Below are 16,040 nucleotides of genomic sequence, written 5' to 3'. Positions count from 1 at the left end.
CATACCATCATAGGAGCTTCAAACCTGACAAACTCTGTGCTTGCTTCTGATTTATGCCGTCAAGCTCTTCAGAGAAGAGAATGGAATCCAGGCGCGGCGCTCGGCAGAGGTGAAATGTACTGATGTGCTTAACTGTCAGTCACGGGAAGTCACCGGCTCTCCTTCCTCCTCCTCTCGCTCGCCTCTCCCTCCGCCCTTCCCTCACGCCGGGAGGCCGCGTGTCCCTGCTCCGTGTCCCTGCTCCGTGTCCCTGCTCCGGGGCGGCCACGCTCCCATGGTCCCGGTGCCACGCGCGGCGTGTTCCACTCAACCCGCGCGCCCTCGCCCGCTCGTCCCCGTCCTTCCGGAGCTGTCACTGAAACAACGGCCTTCCCGGCAGCCCCCCGGGCTCCTCCTCATCCCCTCGCGCTCTCCGCGTTCCGGATGGGACAGGGGTGCACCGAAGGGAAAAGGGAAAAGGAGAGTTACCAGACTCACAGAGCAGAGCTGTGATGGGGATGGAGGGATGTGAGGCTGCGGATGTAACTCAGCGAATGCACGAGGGAGCTCCTCAGATGATGGTGGGCATCCTGCCGCCGCTGTTGTTCCGGTTGTTGTTCTTCCTGGACAGGTTGGGGGTGGCCATGAGGACGAAGCGCTCGTCGGGGCAGCCGTACTGCAGGAGCACGTCGATGCACTCCTGGCTGGAGGCCTGGCGGGCGTAGGCCAGAGCTGTGTTCCCGTGGGCGTCGCGCGCCATCACGTCCACACCGTACTGCGGGAAGGACACGGGGGCTGTGGGAAGCTGCAGTGCCAACTGAGCAGCAGAATAGGAAGGAGCAGGTTTGGGAGGGACAGATTTGGATTTCAAGGAGGATGGGGACAGGGAGGAGAGGGAGCGGGCAGGATACCAGCCTGACAACGTGAGCACAGAGCACTGAGCCAGACACATAAAGGTTGTTATGGGAAGGGGGTCTCACATGTGGAACAAAATCCGTCCCAGAGGTATTCTGAGCTAAGGGAATCTCTCCTTCCTCATTTCCTACGCTCTCCTTCCCTTTCCATCAAGGAGGAGACAGGCACAAACATACCTTATTACCCTGGTGCTGCCCTTTGAGAGTGCCCTGTGTCAGCACAACCTCTTCGTGAAGCCCCAAGGAGCAGGTGAGGTGTGTCCTGCTGAGGGACACAGACAAAGCCCACCCTGCCCACCGGCACTTACCCAGATGAGGAGCTGCACCAACACCACGTTCCCTTTCCGACAGGCCAGGTGCAGGGCCGTGCGCCCGTCACCGTCTCCACAGGTCTCGTTCACCTCCTCCCGAGTGCCGTGGGCCAGGAGCAGGATCACCGTCCGCAGGTCCTCCTCGGCTGTGGCCCTCAGGAGATGCTGGCCCAGAGAAAGCTCCAGGCACTGCAGCGGGGCAAGGAAGAGCTTCTGCTCGTACTTTGCACGTATCCAGAGCTCCTTTTCTTCCCTAGAGAAGCCAGAGGAGATGGGTCACTCTCACCTGGCGCCACAGCAAACAGTGCTTAACACACAAGGAAGTTATTTCCCCCTAAGAATTTTTGGCAAGAAAGCCCTCACAGAAACAGCTCACCCAAACCTTGTGTTTGCAGCAGTACTTGTGTTGCCCGCCTTATTGTTACTGAGCCGTGTTACTGCAGTGCCCAAGATCCTCCTGGATGGATGCTGTGCCCACAGGGCTGTAAGGTCACAACAGCCAGGAGATCTTAAAAAACCCTGGGCTGGCAAGAGGTCAGTGCAAGAGCCCTCACTGTCACAAAGACCAAAGGCACACAGACAGCCTGGTTCTACCTTACGGTTGGGCTGGAAAAATACATTGCACAGAATACATCCAATTTTTGTATCTCAGAGCAGAAGTAACCAAACAGGGGTGCTTTGTCCTTCTCCAAGTTCAGTAATGTTTCCAAAGGCATATGGATGGTTCCTCTGTTTGTTTTTCCAAAATTCAAACCAACAAACCAATCCTTTGAAGCGCTTTTGCCTCTTGATATATCAAAGAACTATCAAAAGCTTTCTGGGTGCTCTCAAGTTACAGGAGAACAAGGGCTACAAACAAGTCCCTCTAGTTGCCATTAAAAAAATTAGCATACAATTATAGGATGTGAGAGATCCAGCCCCAGACAAAGTGCCATTTAGAGGTACCTCAGGTAATCTGTTCAGCCTGTGAGAGCCATTCGCATCACCTGAGCCAGGACCCTGGTCCTGGTGACAGATTCTCTCCCCTGGAGTACAAAAGGCCAAGCTCTGTTTACGCCTTTCAGCCGTGTTTACACTGCTCCCAGTAATCTAGTGTCAGGTTAGCCCTAATCTGTTTTTAAATACTTATGTAAACAGCTCCTTCCACCAGCAAATCTGGATTAGTTTTGCATCATTTCCTGGGACATGTGGAGTGACCTTGCTTTGACCTGCCTGGATGCTTTCAGGCACAGCTTCCCAAAGCTTGTGCTTCCCTACCCCGACCACAATTTATCCTAAAACAGGTCCGGGGCTTTTATTCAGAGCAAAAGTGCAAACAGAAAATTAACACAGAGAGTGCTCTTTTACATCAAACCTCTGAATGACTCCTGCAAGCTAAAAGACACACCAACCTCCCCCCTCAACGACCCGTTTGGGGAGTTGCAAATAAACCTTTGATGGCAAGATCTGATAACCAGAGTATCATTGCAGGTATTCCAGATGGAGAGGAGGAAGAAAAGGAGTTATCAGAATCTTTAATTCATGGGTTTTCTATTTGTATTTTTTTAAGGTAAAAACACAAACCAGAACTAGTGCCACAAAAAGGAAAAAGTAACATGCAATTATCTACAATAAAACGGGCATTCTTGCAGCAGGTCTACTTCCAGTATCCACCTAGATTATCTTCAGGGATGTTTACTTCTCATGTGATTTTTAACATACATAGAGGTATTGAAAGTACAACCAATACATCCACTGCGTGTTTAAAATGTGCCACATTGGAAAGTGAAGTGATTCAACCTGTGCTGTTCACCCACAGCAGGGCTTTGGCCATTTATTTCTCCTATGTCCATACATCCTAAAGGCAAACTATACCTCAAACACCTACTCAATTAATTTTCTTTAGCCAAGAATCTGCAAATGAATCCCCTTTTCCCCCAGACCATCTTTTCGGTGATAGGAAGTTTTGGCTCCTGTCAGAGCACCGGCTGTTGTGATCACCACGGCTCCAAGAAAAGCCCTTTTTTTGTTTAGAAAACAAGCTGTTTGACCCAAGTCTCCCACTTCCAATCACAATTCACCTCAAAGTGTAACAGTGATGCTGTGATATGCACTAAAATACAGAGAATAAAAGCTTAGTTCAGGCAGAAGCTTTCCAAGCTTTAGGTTGCTGGTTTACAAATTCACTGGCACGAATTTCTCATTTGCCGTGTGTCGCACGGGCAATCCTGATACCCTTGGGAGGCTTCAAGAAAGAGGGATGAAGATGCTCCAGCCCTGCTCAGGTTTATCCTACTGTCTCAAAAGGCTGGGGGAAGAAGAGAAAACCCTTTAAAAATAAATGGAACAGGAAGGGGAAAATAATGGCACCAGCATTAGGGATGGAGACGATGCAAGTGGTCCCTCCTTAAGGCACTCCCCAGCATGATCAAGTCACCCATAACTGCTCTGCATTAACTGTGTGCTCTGGTCAGGATGCATCCCTTAACCAGAGGAAGTGTGATGCAGAGCCTAGGAACAGCCAAGGAGACATGGAATCCCTCAGGAGATGCTGAGGCCAGCGCAGGGCCCTGCCACCAGCAGCAGGCTGTGACATGGGGCTACATTCACCTAAAAATCCAACCTTTGCACGTGGTTATTTCACCTCACTCCAGTTTCCCTTTTCAGAAAACCTGCCTGATTTTTCTTCACCACGCAGGGCACCAAGAGGTTCCATTTGTTAAGGCCCAATTCCACCTTTGGAATCACATCAAGGGTTGTGGTGGGAACACAGCAAACACCACAAATCAAAATAAAGGTGATTCAAAAGCCTCAGGCATTTGGGGCAGCACGTCACTGACATCAGCTACTGAGTGAGATCTTATTCAACAGCACAAACTGGGCACAAGAAAGACACAGCATTTGGATTTTAGGGTAGAAAACTAAACCTTATCAGAGGTAGCAGGAGAAGCACACTCACCCAGGCCTCACGGAGAGCCAGAACATAGAGGGGCTGTTTTCCAATGAGCATCTAGAAAGCCAAGGCCCACAAACATCCTCCCTCCATCTCTGGCACACACCATTTAATTTGGATGGGAAGTCCTGGGGACTTTCCCGGGAGACAGCTGCAGCTCTGCCGCTGGCATTCATCTCCCAAATCCTGACAACAAGACATAAATACTGTAATTGTTGCTCTGATGCCCCAATTTCCCTTCTGGGATCCACAGCTTGTCTTGGTCGAGGTTTCATTTCCCCCAAGGAAGGCCAGTCCAAGAGCAGAGTTGTCAGCAGTAGATCACTTAACCTCATTGCAGCTCCCTGGAGGACCACTGCTCACATCCCCTCTTAGTTAATGAGCTAAAAAATGAATTATTGGAGCGGTCAGCAATAAGCAGGAAGAGGAGGCACAGTGTTTCATTTCAGCCAGCACTGATATACCTTTAAATAAATCAACTGAATAAGAGTACAAGGAAGTGTGAGGAAGAGCAACTCATCAGGAGAAAGACACCAAACCAATCCCTAAAAATAAAGGCTAGTAAACATTTCCCTCGTTTTCTTCCCTTAGCTGTAATCCTGGCAACTCCAAACCACTCCCTCAGTACCAGAGATTTTCAGCTGTAGTTGTCAAAGCCAAAACAAGACTCTTAGAGTGAACTTTCAACAGCGGAGTCCTTTTCTCAGGACCAAATTAAGAGCTGGTATGCTGGAGAGGCAACACCTCCATGCACTCAGATGGTCCCAATGATTTACCAAATGCTGGAGAACATCTGAACTGCCTCTTCCTCATTTGTAATAAAATGAATAGATTATAACTCCTAGATAAACTTAGAGAAATTAAGAACAGAGTTCCAAGACTTCCTTTGAGCCTTTTATCTCTAAAGTTCTGTGTTCTAACCCAGCTTGCTGCTACAAACTCCAAACCTCACTGGTTACACAAGGGGCAAATACAAGGGGCAAAATACTCTGGGGAACCAGGAATGAGTCACTGAGCCTTGGCCAAAGCCCTCCAAGCTCTCTGCTCTTCCAGGAGTCTCCATCACCAGTGAGCTCCAAGTACACACAGTGGTGTGAATAATGAAATCTCTGTTGTGTCAGCAATACTGTACATAGGTAAAGGGTTATTAGAAACAGATGAAAATTTCAGTTCTCAGTTTATTTTGATCTAATTAGGTGCTTGCTTCTCAAGATAATGTCCAATTATTTAAATTACTCTGCCAGCCACACCACATCATTATTATCTGGAAACATAAATACCGAGCCCTGGGAGGGGGGAGGGCTAACTAGGGAGCATCAGAGGATAGAAAAAGCAGATTTGCTTCCAGCACAGCTTCGCTCCAGGAGCTGCACCGCATTCCCCACTTGTGGTTTGCACTGGAGTTGCTCCCTGAGGAGCCATGTCCTACAAACCTCAGCCCCACAGAGCACACTGAGTTTTACACCCAACAAATCCAACCAGGAGCCTCATGCTGCTGGTACCCACCCTCCATCCTTACTCCTCCTCGCTCCTGTTCATCTCTGCCTTCACTTCCATGGTCCCTCACACATATTTGGTGGGGAGGTATGAAAGGCAAGCACCAAAAGGACTTGCAGGGTGGAAAAAAAAGTCATGTTCTTACAGCGACCCAGAATTGATTGTGTGGGTGGACATCATGTGGATGGGGACCCTGAGAACTTGCCATCAAAATTCCACAGCTCCAGCACAAGAGCAGCCTTGTTCTTGCCAGAGCAGTACCAAGGATGACAAAAATGTTGTGTCCCTCGCTCAGTACCCAGAATTACCCACTGTTTGTTAAAAAGCTGGATCGATTTTTGAAGGTTGAATCAAAAAGACAATGGACAGCAGGTATTTATCATGGAAGAGCACTGATTTCCCACCACCTGAAATACTGTGCAGGCATTTTGAAGTGAAGTTTTATCCTCCACACCTCTGACAACAGCAAAAAGTTCTTGAAATTTCTTACCTTTTCTTCTCACTTCCTAAAGAAACTAATTCTGTAACAGAGGAGGCCTCTAAATGCTCTCTCCAGTGTGGCTGTGCAGGTGCTGTGCCCGTGTGTTGCCATTTCTGGTTGCTCACTGAAGTACAACCGTTCAACGCCGTAGTAACCTGGCCAGCTCAGCAACAGCACTGCCAAATATTCTCTCCTGTTGGCCAGCTGACAAGGTTAATGTGTCTCTTCCAAGAAAATGAAGTAAATCTAACCCCCTGTACCTCCCAAACTCCTGGAAGAGCCCCAGAATGTGTCATTAGCTTCGTGGTCCAGCTTGCAAGAAGCCGTCACCTAATGGCCAGTGCTGGGCAGCTGGTTGTGCTGGGGCTTCCCATTTAAACAGCCCCCTTTGTGATGATCCTGATAGGGATGCAATGTTGGGATGGGTAAAAGAAAAACATCAGGGAGGGAGGGACGGGATTGAAATGTTGGGAAGGGTTCCTGATGTTTTTAATTGCAACAGCGAAGGGGGGAGAAGAAGCGAGGGCGAGAAGAAAGGGCTAGCAGCAAGGAATTTCCAAAGTGTCTTCCTGCCCCGAGCAAAGCAGGAACTGGGAGGAGAGGCATGGAAGAGGAGCTGGGAACAATATGCTGAGAAAACACAGGGGCTTCCTCTCTCTGCAGGAGAAGACCCCGGTGTATTGCACAGCCAGTGCTTAGCAGCTGAGTGGTTCGAGCCCGCATGCCTTCTCTGCCCGGCCGCGTTGCTAAGGGGCAGAGTGCACAAGCCCACCAGGGATATGCAGGTCCCTGGCAAACAAGAGGGCTCCAGACAGCAAACAAAGACCGAAAGGGTATTTATTCCTTAATTACGGAAAAGCTCTTCAGAGACAGACCACTGTAAATCCCGCCCGGGGAAAGGCCCACGATTTATGTATGCTGGGGCAAAGAGGGAATAAATATCTCTCTGGCTCCTGATCAATATTATGAGTGTTTTGCCAACCTACAGGGTGTTTTATGAGCTGTATGGACAGAAAGGGATCATTAATAATTAAATAAAGTCAACCTATTAAGCTTATTACTTCTTACAAGTTAAACATCCCTGACGGACGAAGACCAGCCCCACAGGAAAGCCACAGATCAGCCAACCCATGTCTTGCCTTGGACTCTGCTCCAGGGCTGCCTCCAGTGAGCAGTGTAGTAACCCAGCTTGGAAATGATTTCATTACTGTCTGATGGGGAATTTGTCTGGCTGTGGACTGTGTTCAACCTACTCTTCAACCTGCAGACTTTTGTCCAAGAGACAGAGAAAGCCAATTCAATGCTGCATAAACATGGCAAATTCAGGTTACTTCTCCTACTGTCAGTCCTATTCAACCAAACCAAACCAAAACACCAGCACCAAAAGGCACAAATCCCTACAAGTATCCAAGGCCAGGTTGGACGGGGCTTGGAGCAACCTGGTCTAGTGGGAGGTGTCCCTGCCCATGGCAGGGGGTGAGACTGGATGGGCTTTAAGGTCCCTTCCAACCCAAACCATTCTGGGATTCTGTGAAATAAAGGTGGTTTCCCACCAGCAGCACCTTGCACTGTCAGGGACCTGTTTTCTGGAGCCCACAGCCCCGGACCTTCTCCACCATTAGCTCTACTATTCCATTTTCCAGTTTTCCTTTCGTAGCTGTGTGTTTAAGGGAAATAAAACCCTACTGTGCATGAGGGACAGAGATCACTCACACGTGCAGAGCTGAATGTGCTTCTCAAATTAATCACACCTTGCCTGACACTCACCAGTATCGTCGTAATTCAGATTCAGTGGAGCTTCTCTACCTTTCTCCCTCTCTCCTGACAGCATCCCCTCCAAAACAGCTCCAAAGCAGCTGCTTCTTCTGCACCTCTATGTTACCCCTCCAGTGATGCCACAGAGTAACCAGCACCTCTCCTTCAAGTGTTAATACACCCGCAGGATTTATTACTGCCCAACATTAATGGCCAGCCTGGCCAAGACATCAAGGTTTACTGACTCCAGGCTTTCTAGATAAATATCCTGCAACTGTGTGCTCTGATATATCACAGAAAATTGCAGTCAACTTATGTTTTCATTGCATGACACTCCATCTAATAATTTTTAAGGTACCCTCAATAAAATATATCACACCCGAGGTTTATTCCGTATGAAGTTAAGCAAAAACTATGTGACACATAATGGTGGGGGATACTGTGGGTACTAAGAAAAGGCTTATTAAGCTGAGAATAAAGATCCTAAAGGTGACAACTGCAAGCCCTGTAAGCTGGTTAAGTCTTTTCTCAATACAAATCCAAGCTTTTTGTTCAGTGTGAATATGTGAAATGAAAACAGTCCCCAGAGATGTAATAAAAAGCTTGAAGAATGCCACAAACTGTACTTTCCCACTAACCCTATATGCCCCAAATTTTTTAAACAGCATTGCCAGCAGTATTTCAGAGGGAAAACCCCAAACAATGGTGAACCCTAAGGTTTTAGAGCTCCTCATTGCCCAGAGGAGGCCACGAAGATGATCAGAGGGCTGGAGCACCTCTCCTATGAGGAAAGGCTGGGAGAACTGGGATTGTTCAGCCTGGAAAAGAGAAGGCCCAGCGGTGACCTAACTGTGGCCTTCCAGTGCCTGAAGGGAGCTGACCACAAAGATGGAGAAAGACTTTTTGCAAGGGCCTGGAGGGACAGGAAAAGGGGGAATGGCTTCCCACTGCCAGAGGAGATATTGGGAAGGAATTGTTGGCTGTGAGGGTGCTGAGGCCCTGGCACAGGTTGCTCAGAGAAGCTGTGGCTGTCCCACTCCTGGAAGTGTCCAAGGCCAGGTTGGATGGGGCTTGGAGCAACCTGGGACAGTGGAAGGTGTCTCTGCCCATGGCAGGGAGTGGGACTGGATGAGCTTTAAGGTCCCTCCCAAGCCAAACCATTCTCAGATTCTACAATTTTAAATGTGCAGCTTGGAGAAAATAATTAAAAAAGCAATGTGAAGAGTGGGGGAAGCTGGATTTCTGCTGAGGTGTGCAAGGGAGACCTCATGAGAACCTGCAATACAACTGCCATGAACAACAGCTCCCTCACACCCACCCTCTGCCGACCAAGAGGAAAACTGCTGAGTTCATGATCTGATTCCTCTGGCATGCAGGTACGACATGCCAGCCATGTAAAATGTAACCCACCAAAAAAAAAACCCAACAAAAAGGCTAATAAGTGAGTTATCACTGTGTGGGTCTAGACACGAGTGGGCTGCTTCCATTTCTTGGGTGGTCACACTCGGGCACACCACCAGTGTTACCTAAAAAAAGCCAAAAGCTGCTCTACAACAGTTGCATAGAAATGCTAAAACCAAGGAGCATATTTGCTTCTTGCTTGTTTTAGTAATAAATATATATGTGCAGGGAATAGTAATTGGAAATATGCACCTAATGTATTTCATTATTCATGTGTAACCAGACTTAACCTGATGTCTTAAGTGTATAAATCAAATTGCATTGTGCCAGTACCTAAACACAGACTGGAAATTTCAATTTGCAATTTGATATACAGTCACTCAGGTTAGAAGATTCCATTAATTTGCAATTTGTTAACACTAATTTTCTCCTATAGGAAGGCTATGCTTAATGCAGTAGCACTTTAAACAGAGCTCAAGAAATCATTACATACTTTTTTCCTTTTTTTTTTTAAAGGAAAAAATATGAAAATCCTCTTGTACAGTATCCAAACATTTCAGTGCATAAATCTCAACAATCTGTGCCAGGTGAGGGGTGGAGGGAGGTGGCAGGAAACAGGGATGTCCCTCAGCCCCACGGCTCCTCCCGTGCCCTGCACCATCACGGCACATTAAGGACACTGTGACACAGCTGATGTGATCTGCCTTGGAACAGATCCCAGCACAAACAGAGCAGAGAGGAGAAATGGAGTTTCTCCTCTGCAAATCCTGCTGGAAAGTGGAGAAGGCGCAGAACTAGGAGTGCACTAGTGCCTTCTAAACACTGAGGGGGGGAAACCCCTCCAAGGGCTGCCCAAAGGGTGACAAACCTGCAGAGCAGGCTAAAGAGAGCTCAGATGAGGGCTTGCTTAGCACACAGAGGTGGCTTCAGTCATAGAATCATTAAGGTTGGAAACGACCTCTAAGATCATCAAGTTCAACTGAAAACGGAAAAAAATGTGTTGTGGGCTCCAGGAGAAGCCAATCTTCACCCAAGGATCAAAAACTGGAAGAGGAGGGGCTGATCACAATGCTGCACAAAGACCTCCCAAAATTTACTTGATAATTTTGATCCTTTGCTACCAATAACTCCTACAGTTTGGTTTACAAGGAAAAACAAAAGCCCTTTCAGGGGGCTTTAATATTACCTTAATTCCAGCAGAAGCAATAAGATGACACTCTTTGGAGTATTTGGGGAAAAACCACTCTCTAACGTTACACTGAATTTATGTAAGACATAAAAGAGAAAATACAAGTAATAAACATTGTATTAGAGCATAGACTGTGAAGAAAAACGCATTCGGAGCAGCAAGCAAATAAAAACAACTGCCTGCTCTGCACAAGTCAGCAGTGGGAGGCAGCAGTGTTTGCAGTGGGAGGGCTGAGGGCTGGGGACCATGGGCAGCATTTCTGGGACATACATTGATGCTACAGGGACCTCTCCACTGTCCAACTCTTCCCAGATGACTTGGAACCCTCCCTTCTGCTCTGCTCACCTTCCAGTGTCTCCTCACCTGCAAGTCAAGAATCACAGAATTGCTAAGGCTGGAAAAGACCTCCAAGATCATCAAGTCCAACCTTCAACCAAATACTACCATGCCCACTAGACTATGGCAATGAGCGCCACTTCCAGTCCTTTCCCAAACACCTCCAGGGATGGTGACACCAACACCTCCCTGGGTAGCCCCTTCCAATGCCTGACCACCCTTTCAGGAAAGAAATTTTTTGTAATATCCAACCTTAACCTCCCCTGGCACCACCTGGGGCCATTTTCCCTTGTGCTATTGCTCATTGCCTGGGATATACATCCCATACCCTCCTCTTCCTCTCCGACACATCCTCCCTTCTTGGCTGACACGCCTGTTCCACTACACCACCTCTGTTGATTACTCCTTCAGCTGCTCTGGTTGTCTCTTACATTTCACTGATGACAAGGGCTCTAAAGAAATTGTTCATGTCATCAGACTCTTCTATGAGTTGCACTTATTAATGGCTATTTTTATTTAGTAAAAGTGATGCCTTTCATGGCAAGTTGGATCTGAGGTATTCCCTCTGTTCAGCAAGTGATGGGACTCCCCTCCACCTCAGTTCTACTGGGCTGCAGGTGTTTGATGCCTTTCTCCAACCACAAACAATAATTAGTTTAAAAAAGGTTGTTGGTAGAGTCACTCATGTTTCTGAAAAAGTGAAGTGAATGAAAAATTGACTTGAGTAACTAAGAAAGACTTTAGAAATACTCAGCAGTGAACAGGCACAGAAATCCATGAGGTTCCCCTGTACCTAAAAAATGAGATACCAAGACTTTTTTTTGTTTGTGTATTTTCAATAACGGGACGTGCAATGATGGGGTTGCCAAAATGTGCCTCGAAAGGTGGGACTAGAGATGGACTTGGCTTTCCGCAGATATTGGAGTGCTCAGGTCCTGCTGAGGCATTTCTAATTGCACACCTCTGCCTATTAATCACTTGCAAACCTTTAGGCCTTTATGATTTACAAGCCATAAGGTTGGTGCTTAACAGTGGGAAACCTGCATAAAACCTGACAGCAAAGAAAATCTGCACTGGAGCCACCTGCCAAAAGTGACAGCAAGTTCCACTTCGACAGCAACTCAGAGAGAGGTGTGCAGGGATCTCAAAGCTCAATTAAAGCCAGAATTAAAAAATTAAAGCCTCTTGCCCAAGTGCTGTTGGAGTGTAAGTGCTTTCTCTCCCAGCTACTTCCCTGCAAATCCCTCTTTGGGCCACATTTGGAAATTATTTTAAAAAGATAAAATATCCCTAATCTGTTACCAATTAGAAGAAACATGTGAATATTATTTTCTAATTTGTGACTCAATCTTAAAAGCAAAGTCACTGAAATAATTACATCGGCTCCTGAATATTCCTATTGTGCTCCTGAAAAAGAATGAACAGTGGGTATGTCCTCTCCTGCCCGAGATGCCCCGGGGCTGAATGTATCCATAAGAACCATCAGAGCCCTGAACGTGAACTGAAAAAACTGTGATTTCTGGTCTGTGGCAGCTGCAGCCCAAGGGCTGCCAAACTGATTAGTTCCCTCCTAATGGTCTTTGTGTAACTTGGGTTTGTGGCAAGGAGGTGGGACACAGGGACGAGCCAGGGAGGCACAAGTGGAGCAGCAAACACGGGGTGCTCCGGCGTCCACTCCACGAGTGACCCGTTCCCCGAGCCAGGATTTATGACAGAGACTTCTTTTCAAAAGCCAGACGCGGCGCGACTTGAGTGACTAACTCCTGAAAATTGGTAATTTCCTGGTGGTTAGCAGGGGAAGGTCCACCAATGGGGAAGCAGAGGCTGCTAATAAATTTATAGTGCGTTATATGCCAATTAGACCCCTTCAGCCCTTCAAGAGGCAGCGCCACCAATCAGGTTAGCATTCCACAAATGTACTCTTTAGGGCTGATCTCATCACAAATCAATCCTGCATTTAAAGTGCAATTTTCATTAGTATTACCTGGGAATGCACTTGTGAAACAATGCAAGCAGGTATTTTCCTTCTCTCCTCTGGGCGCCCTTCCTTGTGCAGAGCTATTTGCTTCTCGTACACAGCCACGTCTGAGCCTCCAATGGTAAATAATCATTGTGAATATCACATTAATTCTGCATCCAGCCAGATTTATTACACACGTCATACCTGGGAGTTTCACCGTCACTCACAACCCCTCGGTGAAATTACATCCTTGTACCTGACCACGCACCATGGAAGATCCTGTCAATACCAGAAATCAGAGCAGATCCCTCAGCTTCCCACCCCACCACATCCACAAGTGCTAAGACACCCGATGCTGCTTGTCTGGGCATTCAGAAAAAGGAAAAATGCAGAAATAAACAGTCTGTCTGGGTTTAGCATCTTCAGCATATGTACAGATCTACTTTCAAATCTCTGGCCACAGCTAAAACTGCACCTTGGTGCTCATAGTCTATGCAAGCAATATTGTATTTTGGATGTTCTTCTTGGCCTTCCGTCCTTGCTGAACAAGGCCAGAAACAGCCTTTAGTTTCAGCTTTATAACCTATGGCAGCACAAAGATGCCTCAGGAACACCCGGGAACCTGAGTGACTAGGAATGCATTTCCCTTTCCTTCTCAAGCCAGGTTCAGACCTTGGAGAAGCGCATCCAGAAACTCGTCACAGAATCATGGAATATCCACAGTTGGAAGGGATCCCCAAGGATCTCTGAGTCCAACTCCTGGCCTTGCACAGACACCCCAATAATCCCACCAAGTCCTTGAGAGCGTTGTCCAAACGCTCCTTGAGCTCTGGCAGCCTTGGGGCCGTGACCAACGCAACCTGACCCAACTCCAGGTGGCCTCCACATATTTCACTTCCAAATCACTTCAAATTCATTCTAATTAAGGTCAACACTTTGTGATTTGCTTGTCAGCTGCCACAGCACAAGCACGGGAGAAGACAAATGTCCAATGGCTGAGGTTGTTTTGGCTCAGAGCACTATGGGATGTGCTTGTGGGGGCTCTGGAATCTTCTGAGCTTGTGCCACGAAGAACAAACAACTGTAAACTTTCACAGTGCTTTGTTCTCCTGCTCCTGTGCTGGGATGTCCAGCGGCATTTGGGATATGGCAGTCCATGCTGGAAGCTCACCTCACTGAGCACAGACATAACACCCAAATTACAAGAACTTAAAGAACAGGAACTCTCCAATGCAGGAATTCCCAAAGCAACCTTCACCTCCCTGCTCCCCATCCAGGTAAGCTCCTTTAAAGTCACAGCAGGACCAAATTTTGCTTCCCAAACTGCCTCTGCCCTCGCTCATTTTAAATTTTGTGGAGGCTCTTCACAAAAAACCCACAACATAGGAAGAGCAGTGCGATGCCTCAAGCCCTGGGCTGTCACCTGCATCTTATTTCTACTTAACCTCTTAAATAACATTGGAATTCACTTTGTCCCCTGATGGGCTCTGTAATGAGAACCACCTGTCAATCACGGCTCCATTAGCCTGGACAGACTTTCACTTCCTGAAACAATTTATTGGATTCCCAGAAGCGAATGGGCCTTCCTCCTTTTGAGCCAGGTTTTTTTGGGGAGCTATTCAGCGGGAGCGGGTCTCCCTTCTGTCCCTGCTGAGCGGGGCATTGTTTCCCCCGTTTGCTCATGAAAATGGTTTCCTGGCTTGACCCACCTCTTCTTGTCCTGGGCAGGCCGAGTGTTTGCCAAAAACTTCTTTGGACTGCTCAGTTCAGCGGCGCAACACAAAACCCACCAGCTGTTTCCAGCCACTGGGGCAGGGGAAGAAGCCAATCGTGCTGTTAACCCCTTCCCAACAAAGCCCCACTGCACACGGAGAGCTGGAGCAGCGTGAGCTCGTCACCCCTACGCCAGGGGAGCGGGACTCCAAGGGAGCTCCTTCTTCCTTAGGAAAAAAATATCTGCTCTCATTCAGCGTGAAACCAACCACAATTTTGTTTTCTTCTTGCTTTCTCTTGGTTACACTCGAATTGCAGCTCAAAGAAAGAATCTTACTAATAGAGGCTAAAAGCACTTCCGCTGAAACATTATCCTGAGTATTTTCATTTCTCCGAACGTGTGCGAGTCCTTACGAGGTTCATTTGCAATGTGCCTATCTGTTTTGATGAGATAATAAAATGTATTTTATTTAAAAATATCTCCATTCCCCCCCCCAAAGGAATTTAAATGGCCAGTTAATCTTTCTGCTTCTGAACAAACTACTGAGTAAACAAAAGAGGGCCCGAGATTATATAAACCAATATTTTTTCCATTCTAACACTGGTCTCGAAGACTAAAATACAGATGTACCTGAGCATTGGCTGTGTGCCTTTTTAGTATAAATCAGTTTAACTTTTAGCCTGGGAAAGGAAAAAAAATGGAAACAAGATGATAGTTATCTGCAGCCTTCTGTGATTCTCGAGTCAATGGTAAATGGGGGGACTCGTTAGTGCCATAGTGATCCAATCAGGATGAAATTATGCAGTCATGTAAGAAATAATATCTATTAGGCTAATTTAATCAACGAATACTTTACAGATGAATTAGAATGCAGAATCCAATTATTTCAAACATTTGGACTGTCAGCCGCTGTGTTTCTGAAGGGGTGGAAGGGGAGAAAAGGAAGGTTTTAAGGATCCTTCTGAGACGAGGCTGGCTGGGCTGTGTTTACAGCAGGAGAGCTTCTAACAGCAGAAAAGCCCACAACCACAATCAGCACCTTCCGCAGCTCAGAGGGCTCGAATCTAGCCCCTCTCCCTGCTCCTGGGGCACCTTCCTCTGGGATATTGGTATGGACAGCTTGATCTGCTGTTTGCAGTGGCTGCTAATTACTGTCTCCAGTCTTGGTAATTTCCCCTCGCCAGTCACCCTTTAAAAGGAAGGCTCACACTCTAATTACAATGGGTCTTTTGTTATTTGGCAGGGCAGACGTGCCCCTGGATTGGTGCAGGACACCCCCAACTCCCTTGATCACAGGAGTGTTTGTTCCCTTGAAAACCAGAGGTTGCTTTACGATGCCAAGCAAAGGGAAATGGTGCACAAAGGGAAATGGTGCACAAAGAATTACCACTAGAAGGGGAAATTGGTTTAAAACACAACTTGACTCAAAGAGGAGAGGACAGAACTGGGGGCTGTGAGCACACAAACCACATCTGCGATCCAGAGTGACTCAACATCTACTTTGCTGATGCTTTGTCCAGTCACAAGGGGATCAAAATACCTGCCAGAAGAACACAATTCCCCCAACAAGG

At 47.3% G+C, this 16,040-nt stretch overlaps 1 protein-coding gene across 4 annotated transcripts in view; it reads right to left on the bottom strand.

The window, feature by feature from the left end:
• Positions 1-236: 236 nt before the first annotated feature.
• The window catches only part of AGAP1 (ArfGAP with GTPase domain, ankyrin repeat and PH domain 1), a 280,544-nt gene continuing 264,740 nt past the window's right edge, over positions 237-16,040 (bottom strand). For 3 of the 4 annotated variants that reach the window (XM_029964414.1, XM_029964416.1, XM_029964415.1), the window contains one exon: positions 1,057-1,457. In XM_029964414.1, the coding sequence (XP_029820274.1) occupies positions 1,109-1,457 (349 nt within the window). In that variant the 3' untranslated portion in view covers positions 1,057-1,108. Of the gene's footprint in view, positions 755-1,056; positions 1,458-16,040 lie in introns of those variants that run through there. The other variant, XM_018084483.3, reaches the window with a different exon arrangement.

The sequence above is a fragment of the Manacus vitellinus genome, unplaced genomic scaffold, assembly GCF_001715985.3.
Source record: "Manacus vitellinus isolate BGI_N305 unplaced genomic scaffold, ASM171598v3 scaffold_71_pilon, whole genome shotgun sequence".
NCBI lineage: Eukaryota > Metazoa > Chordata > Aves > Passeriformes > Pipridae > Manacus > Manacus vitellinus.
This window is presented reverse-complemented; position numbering and strand designations above follow the sequence as displayed.